Source organism: Xenopus laevis, chromosome 3L, assembly GCF_017654675.1.
Source record: "Xenopus laevis strain J_2021 chromosome 3L, Xenopus_laevis_v10.1, whole genome shotgun sequence".
Lineage (NCBI taxonomy): Eukaryota > Metazoa > Chordata > Amphibia > Anura > Pipidae > Xenopus > Xenopus laevis.
Window position 1 is genome coordinate 103,704,133 of NC_054375.1, and position 13,452 is coordinate 103,717,584.

The 13,452-nt window shown below is 34.7% G+C and overlaps 1 protein-coding gene across 2 annotated transcripts in view; it reads left to right on the plus strand.

The window, feature by feature from the left end:
- The window catches only part of thsd4.L (thrombospondin type 1 domain containing 4 L homeolog), a 353,548-nt gene that overhangs the window by 106,095 nt on the left and 234,001 nt on the right, over nucleotides 1-13,452 (plus strand). For both annotated transcript variants that reach the window (XM_041586755.1, XM_041586754.1), the window contains one exon: nucleotides 11,436-11,538. In XM_041586755.1, the coding sequence (XP_041442689.1) occupies nucleotides 11,436-11,538 (103 nt within the window). The remainder of the gene's footprint in view (nucleotides 1-11,435; nucleotides 11,539-13,452) is intronic.

Below are 13,452 nucleotides of genomic sequence, written 5' to 3' on the forward strand. Positions count from 1 at the left end.
CTCGGGAGATATTAGTTTATTCATTAGCCATGCCATAGTCATATAGAGAATTACAAAATAGTTTTGAAGACATTGTAGCAGCATGCCTTTACTTCAATTACTTATCGACCTACTCTACAGAAAAAAATGTTGTCCTTTTGTAAACTTCAGAGCTTCAAAGTGCCAGTGCTGTAGACTGCAATCTGTGACATGTAGAAAGTTAATTTCTCCTTTATATACAGTATGTGGATTCAAGGAATTTTAGAAAAAGGAACATTTTTTAGTTGCTTCAGAACTGTAAATAATGTACAGTTGTTGGTTTCTTTCCTGTCTTTAATATTTTCCTTTTATGTCTTAAAACCATACCTGTACTGCAGGGACAACTCTGATGGAACACCAGAAAACTGGCTCATTGCATATTATGTCTAGGCTGAAGGATGCCAAAATAATTGTAGGTGGTTTAAATGTGAATTGGGGACCACGTGAGCAGTAGTTGTAAGTAGGAAAGTGGGTCACTCATTGCAAGTATACTTCTTGACTCTGGAGAGATTGCAGCAAAGCCTATAATTACACTGGGTTAATAACATCCGAGAAGGATTCATGGCTGATAGTATAGAAAGGCACACTTTATATCCATATTTGCCAGCCTTTCTTCAACTGCTTTTGAGTGACAGCTCTCAGTAATGACAAATAGCTGCAGGCTGCCAGGGAATGCTGAAAGATCTAATTGAACAGCAGTTGAGGGGTTATAGGGCCAAACAATTTTTATTTTGGCCAAGACTCCACTGGTATAACAGGAAGCCCTTGGGGGGGCTTCCATAAACTGCAACAAGTTATTGACCTTTCAATATGTTATTTCTGAAAAAAATATCCTCAGTGCCGTGCTATCTCTTTAAAGACCATAGACTGCAATAAAAGTAAAACAGAGCATAGTCAGTGATTGCACCCTAGTGAAAATTTTGCTATTTTTGACGGTTATTTAAGTGTGACATGTGGAAGTCTGGAACTAATAGTGCATTTTATTTCATATCTGGATACATGCACAAAAAAAAGATGTTATTCAGAAATATCTTGTTTATAAGACCAGAAACAGCAGTAAAGACTTGTGCAAGCATTTTAGTATTGCTGTGCGCTAGGACATGGATTTGTTTTAGCAACAAATGTTTTTTTCCAGTAGATAATAAAAGAAAAAATCAGCTGGTCTGGAAAGAAATCACTATGACATAAATCATTTTCTAGACACCTGCAAGTTTTTTGAGTTTTATACAAAAGTTAAATAACACAAGTAACAACCAACAAGTGAAGCTGTCTGGAATATATTTTCCATTGGCTCCAGTAAAGAGAGAGTATGCAGTATAGAACAATTCACATTCATTCATTACCATCTCAACCACCAGTAGTATTTCTACCCAAGGAACGGGAATAATACCAACAGAACAAATTTATTTCTCACCCTGTATTCTTGGACGCCAACTGAAGCACATGATTCCACATTCCTTACAAGAAATATGCCAGTGTAACAAAAATATTGCAGAAAATGCTTCCCTCCTATTCAAACTTTCCCAGAACTTTTGGTCAAGCTCTTTTAATATTTGTATTGTTATTAGGCAGTTTTCTTTACTATTGTTATTTGGGGGTGAAGTGCCTGCTTTTAAGACTGCACTATAGACATAATACATTTATAATACAATCATATTCTGTGTTCCAATGATAGTTTGAAGAAGTAAGCTAAGTTAATATATGATCCTCTGGCTACTGGTTGGGGCCAGGGTTCATACTGACCTCACTTATATACAGTATATAAGGGCATATTCACTGAAGAGGGAAAGTGAACATTTGGGGGGTTATTTATCAAGGTCCGAATTTATCTCAATATTTTCTGCTACAAACTCTGTTCAAATCCGCTCTGGTTTTTTGCTCTTATTTATTATTACATTTTCCTGAAATTTTTTGCAGATTTTCAAGTTTTTTTCAGATTTTTCATCCGATATTCACGGTTTTTTCAGATTTTCCATCCGATTGTCACGATTTTTATGAGTTTTCATCTGAAAACACAGATTTTTGCCCCAAAACCCACGCACATCGAAAAATCATTGGGACTTCTCCCATCGACTTATATGCAACCTTGATAAGTCTGAGATGCCAGATTTTCTGATTCCGATTTTTCTATCTTCAGCGGTTTACTACATTCCGAAAAATGTATTTTTTTCCGATTTTATTAAAAAAAAACACAACATTTTTGTAATTTCACCAAAAATTTAAATTCCTCACAACATTGGCAATTTACTGAAAGGAGAATATGACAAGTTTTGGAAAATTAACATCTCATTGGTAAAATGTATCTTTACATTAGCATAAATGCAAATCTCTTGTCCAGGTGAAATTTCTCCAGTGAATATTCACCAATTTACTAGGAACCCAAGAATTAATTTTTGCCAAGAGAAATTTCTCCAGATTCAAGCGGTCAAACTGCCGTTATAAAGATGTAACATCCACTTTTGTATTTTATCTATGTCCCTTTCTCCATGCTAATATCCCACCTATGGCATTTCTTTGTCGAGTAAATTCTGCAGCAACTTTTTGCCACTATAATTGTGTGGGGAAAATCACTGACAAATTTTCACCTTGAAACAAATCACCACAATTAAAGCATACTAACTGTTTTAAGTCAATGTATGTATTGTAAAAATATGCCTGGTGAAGTTAGACAAGGAGACAAATTACACTTTGGTAAATATATAAATTTGCTAAACTAACAAAATTTGCATGATTAACGGGAAAGTAAACCCTCAGATTATTTTTCCTTTGCTGATATTTTTTGCAGTTCTTTCACTGGATCACAAAATCAAGATACAATTATAGATCAGCACCACAGGCTGTGAAAAAAAATCTAATAACAGAACCTAGTACAATATTGTTAACATTCAGTACAGTCACCAGGCTGTTGCAATACAATTGTGTGTGTCTTCAACCATAGAAAGTCTATGCACAGATTGGTCTTTTGTGTTCTATAGTGCTGTAGTAATTATTTACAAAGTGCTATCTCCAAAATTAAATAAAACAAGGTGCTTACAGTGCTTTCTTCAAAAGGTAAAATGATTGAAAGCAAGGTGCAATGATGTTTTCTTCAAACAATTAAACTCAGCATATGGCAATTTACAAGGTTCCTGATTTCAAAACGGCATATCCATATCAACTCCAGTCTTTAAAGACATTAAAAAGCAGTGCCCATAGTGTAATTTGCCTTTATTTTTAAAAGATTTTAAAACTTATTGCACTTACATAAGTCTCACTTCTGAGCTCATATCAGACAATCACTTTCTCCAGTGTTATGGTGCAGATTGTGGAGGGGAGCCTTTGTAATACAAAGATGGATTCTGCCGACGTCTCCTCTCTCATGTGTTCCACGTGTGTGTCCACTAATTGCTGCAACCGGAAGTGATGTAACACCTGACACGTTTCGCTGGATCTGAATAACACCAGGTTGGGGTGCCCCAACTTTTTGTATCTCTAGACAAACTTCATGCTCAAGAAAACCCTTAGTAGGTTAAATGTACTTTTATTAATTTGTAATATGTATTACTCAGTGAAGGTGTGGTTCACTTTTAAGTTCACTTTTAGTATGTTATAATATGGCCAATTCTAAGCAACTTTTCAATTGGTCTTCATTGTTTATTTCTAATAGTTTTTAAATTATTTTCCTTCTTCTTCTGACTTCTGCTGAATAAAAAATAAAATAACTCAAAAACCACAAATGATAAAAAGTGAAAACCAATTGCAAATTGTCTCAGAATATCACTCTCTACATCATACTAAAAGTTAATTTAAAGGTGGACAACCTCTTTGAGTTGAACCTGCCAGTATGTTATTTGAGTTAAGTGAAACCCCTTCCATTTCTAGTTGTTGGCATTATATGACTCAAGTGTAAAATCGGAAATTTATTATGGCCTTTAAGAATGTGTTCTATTGGAATAACATGTTAAACCACAATATCTTACATTGTTAATCTTATCTTTCTTTGTTGTGTTAGTTTGTGCATGCATGCTTTCTTCCGAACCAGAGAAGATAAAATGCCTGGATTAACTGAGAACATATGTTGAAAAAAATATTACATGGTTCTGTACAATAACAAAGGAACAGACTATTAGTGGGGTCACTTTCAAGATGATGATGGGCTTAAAAACACAGTGGATCTGACTGAAGAAGCACTGGTGAATATGAATGTCTGAAGTGCTCTGGCAGGGTTAATGCTTTAATGCAACATTCCTAACCTAAAACTAAATGTTCTACGCATGTGAGGTAAACATGAAGCAGGCACTGACTCGTTACTAATATCTTCTGATTTAAGAGCACACTGAGATAATCTAACTATTTAATGGAAGTTTCTTACTCCAATTGAGCCTTTAGAATCCGCAGCTGTGTTTGTGCATTCTTGGGGTTGAACCTTAACGCCTAAACAGAGTGCTCTTCTTATTCTTATGCTGAATTTACCAATCTTCCTCCATTCACTCTCAAATAGGAGATGCATTCCTTTGCATTTTAAAGACCACTAAACACATTCCTTTCTTGACATTGGCTGTACAAGACATATATTTGGTTTATTCTTTATGCTCTGCCTGGGAGATATGACTGGCATTCGCTTATTGTTAGCCATGAGCTGTGATCCATTCTAACTGTTTTCATATGTTGACATACATATTTCCTATTGGCTTCACTTTATTGCAGAACAATATAAGATATAGCACACAAGGCAACTGATATTATATCCAAGTGAAACTGATTATCATCTCAAAACAGCCAAAATTTAGATAAAACGGCCAAAATATACAGCAGGTGCTTGTCTGGCAGCCTATAAATGAAGCTACACGAATTCAGAATAGTTTTTTATATGAAGAGAAGTTAAGGTCAGACACATTCAATCTCAGTGTCTGAAAGATGAATATTGAGGGATAATCATAGCAGCATAAAGTAACAAGCCAAAGGAGTGCGGTCTGCAGCAAAGCATAGCAAAGCAAGTTCAACCTAAGGGTAGCAAATAAGCCATATGGCCAGAAATTGAACAGTTATTAACAGTTTTGTTAACACAGAGGCTAAGATGTGTGCACTGATGGAAACACAAATGATGTCAGTGATTTAAATATCCAATACCCCGAATTCATTATTAAATTCAACCGAATACTAGAATTGCATTTGTAGATGTGACTTTACTTCTGATTATATGAATTTTACTGAAATTTTGAAGCAATCACCTGACCTGGAACTGCATTGTATTACTCTTCCGTGCAGAGGGCTAGTCTGTCAGTCATGGGATTTTAGCCAATCCATTTCTGTTGCCAGGTTGTAAAAATATATGATTTCTAGGAGGTTACAGTATATATGCTATTGTCAGATTAAAGCATACATTAAACGTACAATGCTGACTTACCTCATTGTGCACAAGGTAGGTCACACATCTTAAACTGAAATTAGGGGACAATTTGCAAATAAGTGTCTATTTCTGAATAGGTATGTTTTATAGTGATAGTTTACTCTTTGCTGAGACAAATAAAACAACATGTGAGAGACTGTAGAAAAGACACAAGTAATAGAATTGCCCAATCAAATGACAAAGTGATTCAGCCAAGTAAAAATATCTAGGTGACTTTAGAGATGGAGTCTATTTTTATAATATAGGTGACTGCTGAGAAAGTTGTTAGGGGTGATAGGACCCAGAGAGAAAATAACTTATTAATAACTTTTGATTGTGTACTTCAGGGCTATGCTACTTTGTATATTTTTATATGTATTAAAGGACCCTCTTTTCTGTCTTATGTAACATAAGGACTACAATTTTTTTTAATTGTCTGACCATTTCTTGACAATTGAATCACTTACGTTCTTAGCCAGCTTCAGTTGGTTTAAACCAATTATTGTAAGTAGATTAAAGGTAGTTAGAATAGGAATTCAAAATTGCTTCCTTTATCTGGTACTTGGAATGTAATGTTCTCTTCAATGATAAAGGGGCACCCATACTCATTATTAAGCAAACATGAATATGAAGAGTTGAAACGACAGTATCATCTTTCTCTGGCTTTCATGAATGATGCTCTCTTTATAAGAAGATATTACTTACTCTGCTTTCAGCCACAATCCACCTTCTTCCATACCTGTCTATAATATCATAATCCCGCTACAAAAAAACAAATATAGTGAGCCTGACCTAGTAGCCTGTTGGTTTATTATTGAAGAAGAAATAACCTGAATTTGCTCATAATCTGTACAGAATGATACCAGAAAATATTTTAAAAAGCAAAGATGTTTTCTTAGTGAGCAAATATGATACTGGTTACAAACAAGACATATGAATTAAATCCAGGATTCTTTTTATAAGATATATGTAGTTATATGGCAAACTGCTACATTTATTAAAATGTTTATTGGCCTTCATAACAGTTCCAAACTTCTCCTGGAGCTAGTAAAACCCTACAATATATCAAGGAACGCTAAAAACAACATTTTTTATGTATCCCAAATTATGTATCCCAGAGGAACAAGAGCAAAATAATCTAGTTCTTTATCATTGGCAAGAAGAAAAGCAATCTCTTGTTGAGAAAGATTCAAGCAAAACGCTTTAATAAATTGATAATAAATGTATTGTCTAACACAATGCGACATCTACATTAAAATATTTAGTTGGTTTATTAATGAAACAGTTAAACAATTAAACAAGGATTTGTTCTTAATGCAGAAGTACAAGAACAGAACATGCTACAAAGTCACCTGACATAAATATGCATTGTCTACTTTCAGATTTGTGGTTCTTATATATTGTGATTGTATTGTCTAAACAGAACAGATACTGCAGTGTGTATGGATGGTTAGAATGGATTGCTTTTTTTCCCGTGCAACATGAAATTCAGATGGTGTGTGTATACATGTGTATACTATATACTATACACATCTGTCTTACTCTTGCTGACCTCTTAAATTGAATCCTCCTAGATAAATACAACTGGATACATCTAGAGTATTGTTAGGTGCCAGGGTTGTTGAGTTCATTTTAATCTTGTAAATAGTCCCATGTAACAATGCATTATGAATAAACGTATTATTAGAGACTGTTTTATTTAGCTGGAAAATGAATGTGGCTATGCAATATAAGTTAACACCCATGCAATTCACCAAGCAGGGACAGCTGTAACAGAATAGCAACACTTCAGTGCTGTGCACTGCAACACTGCAAATATGTTCTTGTCTTGTAGTGAAAAACTGAGAAACTCTCTAGGGGTTAGTTATTTTTTACAAGTGTAGTCAGGCTGAAATGGATGATTGCTGTATATTATGACACTATTCAATAAAGGAACTTGCTATCAAAGACATTTCTTTCAATTCCGTATAGTTGAATTTAGTGTCATTGCCGCCATCTTGCCTTTTCTGTTGTATAATGTGCAAGTCTACCTATTAAAGCAAGGGAATGCTGAAGCTAGTGTCCTAGAATAGACTCACAACAGTAGGCGAAGTAGGTTTGCATTTGAAGAATCAAACGCCAACTTCATTTTATTGAAGCAATGTCAGCTGACGCACACATGCCCAGTTGCGTTTGTTGTTGTTGATGTATGAAGTGCAATCGTTGTTGGAAACAACTCTCTGTGTGGCTGCAACATCACATGCTTCATTATGGATAAAAAAAGGCCAATATGCTTCTGAAATTGCACACTGCACTTGCGATGACCCTTTTTGTTTCTTAACTTATACTTGAAAAGATAAGGGCAATATGCTACAGTGTATAGAGCCAAGACACTAAGGACAAATGCGCTGTAAATACTGTATTGTACTGTAGCCAGCAGATGTAGAACAAGTTACACCTGGATTTAAAACACAACCTGCTGAGTAATTAGAAAAATAAGTAGTTGTAACAGTGATTTGGATGATACACACACACACACAAATCTATATTAATACAGAATGTATTTTGCTACATGAGTTACTCTAAAGCTCTCTTTTAAAAGTAAAAGCTTACCGAAACCCAGAGAGATCCCAAATGCCTTATTATATGCAGGATTAATATTACATAGTTTGGTGGAACCTTCTACAATCTGGGTTATACCAGTAAAAAGAAAAATAATTTTATTTTTAATACTCTTCATAGTAATCATGTGCGTATTATGGTGTGGTTAAACTTTCTGGGGTTCTGGGTGGGCTGTTTTAGTTCATCATAACATTCTAGCTGTTTATAATCCATAGTTTTAGTCCTGCTTTTTATTTAGTGCTGTGCCTTATGAATGGCTTTATAATGATGCAGAGCACTGACTGTACAAGTAGCATTATATAAATAAAGATAGATATATGTACATATAAAGACTGAGAACTAAAACCCTCCTGACTGCCCAGCATTATCTGCCTATGCGTGTGGCCATACAATACAATACAAAACAATACAATATTACTTTCAATTAGATTTTCTATAGTTCAATTGTATTTCAATGAAACTGCTGCAGAAAGGGCAGTTGGTCTCCGACAATACACTTTAAGGATCATTTAGGCCTTTTTAATCCATCTAGCCAAATATGCGGACAACTAATTCACTTAATTACATATAATATGCTGAACAATTCAATATAAAATCTATATAAAAGGGGTGGTTCGACTTAAAGTTAACTTTTAGTCTGTTATAGAATTCAATGCAACTTTTCAATTAGCCTTCATGTTTTTGTTTTTTATGGTTAATAATTTACCTTCTTCTTTTTCCAGCTTTCAAATGGGGGGGAACTGACCCCATCTACAAAACAAATGCTCTGTTAGGCTACAAATATACTGTTATTGCTACTTTTTATTACTCCTCTTTCTATTCAGGCCTCATATTCATATTCCAGTCTCTCATTTAAATCAATGCAGGGTTGCTAGGGTATTTTGGATCCTAGCAACCTGATTGCTGAAATTTCACACTGGAGAGCTACTGAATAAAAAGCCAAATAACTCAAAAACTACAAGTAATAAAAAATGAAAACCAGTAGCAATTTGTCTCAAAATATCACTCTCTATGCCATACTAAAAGTTTATTCAGAGATGAACAGCCCCTTTAAGTACTAAAAGCATTGAACGGTAAAAAAATAAATAGTACAACTGTTATACAAAATATGTGGATTTTCCATACAGGATTGTTCCAGCAGTGATTTATTACAGGTGTCCATATCAGAAACACGGTACCATTAGCCATGAATGTATAGATGCTGAACGACACGCATTGTTTATTACAGCATGTGTTGCTAAGGCTCCATATTATATTAATCAAACTATAATGAAAACATACAGATATCTTCACTCTTAAGTTAAAAACCAAATAGCTTGTGGTTATGAAGGGAATTACCAAACCACATTATGTAATGCATGCGGGTGGCTTAGTTTCAGATTTGGAAATTCATGCAGAATTTATTACTAGTCACAAAGACTTCTTAGAGATATTTAAAACAACAATCCTAAGAATTGTCATAGGCGAAGTGTTTTAAGTCAGGCATGAATTTTAGTTTGCGAAATGTAAGAAGAAGAAATGATTTTCCACTCATGTGAAAAGAAGAATTTTGGATATAGGGCTGGTGTCCGTGGGCATGCAGCTGTATATCTGTCAGGGGTGGCACATGGGTGGGGATGTGTCTGCAGGGAGATTGTGGTGGAAAGAAAAATAACATTTACATCTTTGCAACCCTGACATTTTCTGCACAAGGAGGTCTTGGGACTACAGAAATGGAATTATACAAAGTAGCTATGTGCCAGATCAAACCACTTAGCACAGAAATATTTTCTTCGTAATTTCCATTTTCTCACTGAAAATTCTAAACGTGACGTGTTTGTTAAGCTAGGGTCATGCATAGGCAACTATGCTGTATGTTCACTTTGTATGTTCCATACTGGAAAATCATTGCAATCTGCTCCAGTTGTCACATTTTGAGTCAGATATAAAGTGTGCACTAGTTGAATTGGGCAGCAGCATAGCTGCCTTGGAATAATGGTCATCACCTTAATACATCAATGGCTCATACTGGGCTAGCAGCACCAGCCTATTAGTGGGTGTAGTGTGACAGACACTGAGACTTGTTAAAAAATCATCAGTGTTACCTGGCAGAAATGTGCCAACAGCAGTAAACAAGTGCTTAGTTGTCATCAAGTTATACTTATCCCATGCAGTGCTCCCCTTGTTTCTCTACAGTCTGCCATCTGAGTTTTGTAGGTGTGTTTAAAATTCTTGCGCCAAATTTTCATGAAAACAATTTGCTTATCACTTTTCTGTTTATGGTATGTGCTTTTTTTTCTGATCTCTATATTTTGCATGTTCTTTTCTCCTTACCTCTTATGTTATTTTTTTTACTTGCTCTTCCATTTATATTTTTCCAAACTGTTTTACAATACTTTTACTACTTACCCTTCTGTGTTTCCATTTGCCCTTTTAGGTGACAGCCTGCTTGGATTTCCTATCATCGACACACTGAAAATTCCTAATTCTCCAAAAATCTATGCTCTTTTATTATCTCTGTATATAGATACAGTATCTTGTTGTATTTCCTATATACAGATGCCCGATATAAATTAAGTTATGGCTCCTGTATTTCCTAATTAAGGATTAATTTTCAAGTAGCTCCTCATCTGGTATCCTATCTTGATCACTTCTAATTGCAGGGCTATTGGCAGAGAACAAGGTGGTCACACAGGAGTTGGGTTGTTGTACAATTCTCCTTCAATTTCTTCAAAATAAACCCAAAGACTAGCTCTTTGGTCACTAACTCAATCTTGATACTTGGATAGCAATGCTTCAACCAATGTTAATTTCAGCACTTATTGTACTCTTATTTGTGTTTGCCTGTTCCAGTGTATTGTTTTAATGTATAGCACTGTGTACACAAGTAGCAGTATAGAAAGGAAAATATACATACATAAGACATAAGTTTGCATAGTTTCTTGGAATCTCTGGTGTTCAGTTATGTATAAATCTTCATTCCATGTACTTGTTTACTGTCTCCACTGCACCCAGGAGCACATGGGTCCATTTTATGTAGCTTCTCCTTTGCTAGCCTTGTTCAGGGTTAACCTGATAAAGCTTCTCTGTTAATTGTGCTTAAAATAGCCCTCTAGTCAGTAAGAGGGTTACATTTATAGGTATAAAAATGGAGCTGTAGAATTTGCACAAACTAAAATCGTTTATTTGCTTTAGTTGTCTAATAGTAACATAAACTGACCATTACTTTACACTAAACATTCTGTACAGCAGATGTAAAATCCCTGGCTGCCTTTCCCACTGCAAACTTACTGACTCCAGCACTATCTGTAAGGATGTACGGCTGCAGTTGGTTAAGATAATGGCAATTCTGTATTAAAATCCAATGTTACCAGGAGAATTAAATAACTAAAACTAGTTATTATGCCTGTCTCATTTAAAGACAGACATTGGTTCAAAACTATAAATAATTGGTTATTTGTTTTAACAGCTGTGTCCTGGAAGCAACAGAGGCATCAGAGAAGTGCAATGCGCATCCTATAATAACAAGCCCTTTATGGGGAGATTGTATGAATGGGAACCATTTACAGAAGGTAAGCAATACCATGACAAACTATAAAGAATTAGTGGTATTTTATTGTAAATAGATGCGTAATGGTTACTGGCAGTCATAAAAGAAGACTACCTTTTTCTTCAGAAGAAATATTCGGTACACACACACACACACATAGTAAATATATATAATGAAGATCTCAGTGATTTGTTTTTCATAGATAGGAAAGCCATTCAGTTGTATGATAAAACATAAATGAATGACTTTCCTATGTGTATGTATATGTATGTGTGTGTGTGTATGTATGTATATATATATATATATATATATATATATATATATATATATATATATATATATATATATGATACACCCCCTTTAGAAAATGTATAAAGAACTTTGCCTCTTTAATGTAATATTCTTTTTCAGCCTACTGGTGCCATTAAATAAACCGCTAAAATTCCCTTACTAACGCTCGAAAAAGGCAAAAGTGGGGAACTGTGCATGACATAGGGTCATTGATGAGATATACTCTATAAGCAAAGTGTTGTTGCTTTGAGTATATCACTTAGATATATACGGTGGGTTCAATTCTTATTATGGGGGGAAGGAAATACAAGTTGCAAAGTTTGCACTTCTAGAAAAGAAGAAGCAGCAGGAAGCAACAGCAATTCACATTTACTGGTCTGTTTAAAATGGTATGCCCTGGTAAATAAAGTTATCCTTAATTATTCTCAAGATGAAAAATCTTTTATAAAATGAATGCCAAGTTGTTTTTATTCAGTATAACTGAAATGACATCCTAAAGTTTCTGGCACTATCTGCTGAAATTACATTATTAATAAAAGCATTCTGTTTAATATGATCTTCCATGGGCTTATAATTAGATTTCAGTGTTTTATCTAAACTGCATTAGAAATAGTGAATGCATTCTGCATCCAAGTTTAAATAAATGTTTTTTTTTCCATAATCAGCTTCTAATGATAAGTTGCATTGCCAGCAATTGTCTGCCTATCCAAGGAAATCTCTTTGCTCATTCCCAAATGACTCAAAAGAGCGGATTTTAGATTTCTTTGAGTTTCCTCAAAATGCAATCCAGCACTTACTATTATGATGCTTAAAGAGGATGCCAGATTATCAGATAAAATATAATTCTATTTTTTGTATTTTTTAATTGTCATGGAACATTGAATCACATTGGATTTAATTTTGTGTGTAATCAAAGGGGTTTCAAGTAACTTGAATACATGTGTAGCTGAAAGGCCCAACTTCTGGTGAGTCAGTATCATTTCACAACCTACAACATGGAGACAAAAGAAAGCTTAACATCCAAAGAAGTCTAAATAAAAGTAAATCAAAAGCACACGTTAGGATAAATATAAGAATATACCTTGGAGGATAATCAAAACAATTATTAAGAAATTGAAAAAGTATGGCACAGCTCTAAATCTGCCAAAAACAGACCATCCATCCTAAGTTAAGGACTGTGTAAGAAGAAGAAGAGTAGTGAGGGAGGCCACTTGAAAAATTATGACAACTCTGAAGGAGTTACAAGAGTTTGGGTGGACTATTCATATAGCAACTGTTGCTGGATGCTTCACCAGTCACAGCTTAATGGGAGAGAGTGGCAAAAAGAACTAATACTTAACCAACATGTCATCTTGCCTATAGTTTTCCAAAATGCATGTGGGATACTCTGAAGTCAGCCAGAAAAAGAGCCCCCCAAAAAATACAAACATGTTTCTTTTTGACCTTCAGACTAAAGTACATATTAGGCATAAGCCACTTGGCATTAATATAAACACACCATCCTGAGTGTGAAGCATGGTGAATGCAGCATCATGATTCAAGGCTGAAATTCCTGCCAAAGGTGCATCGGCTAAATCTTTTTTTCTGTCTATATATCGGTGTCAAAAAATGAAATGAGATCCACTGTGATTCAATGGTTTATGAT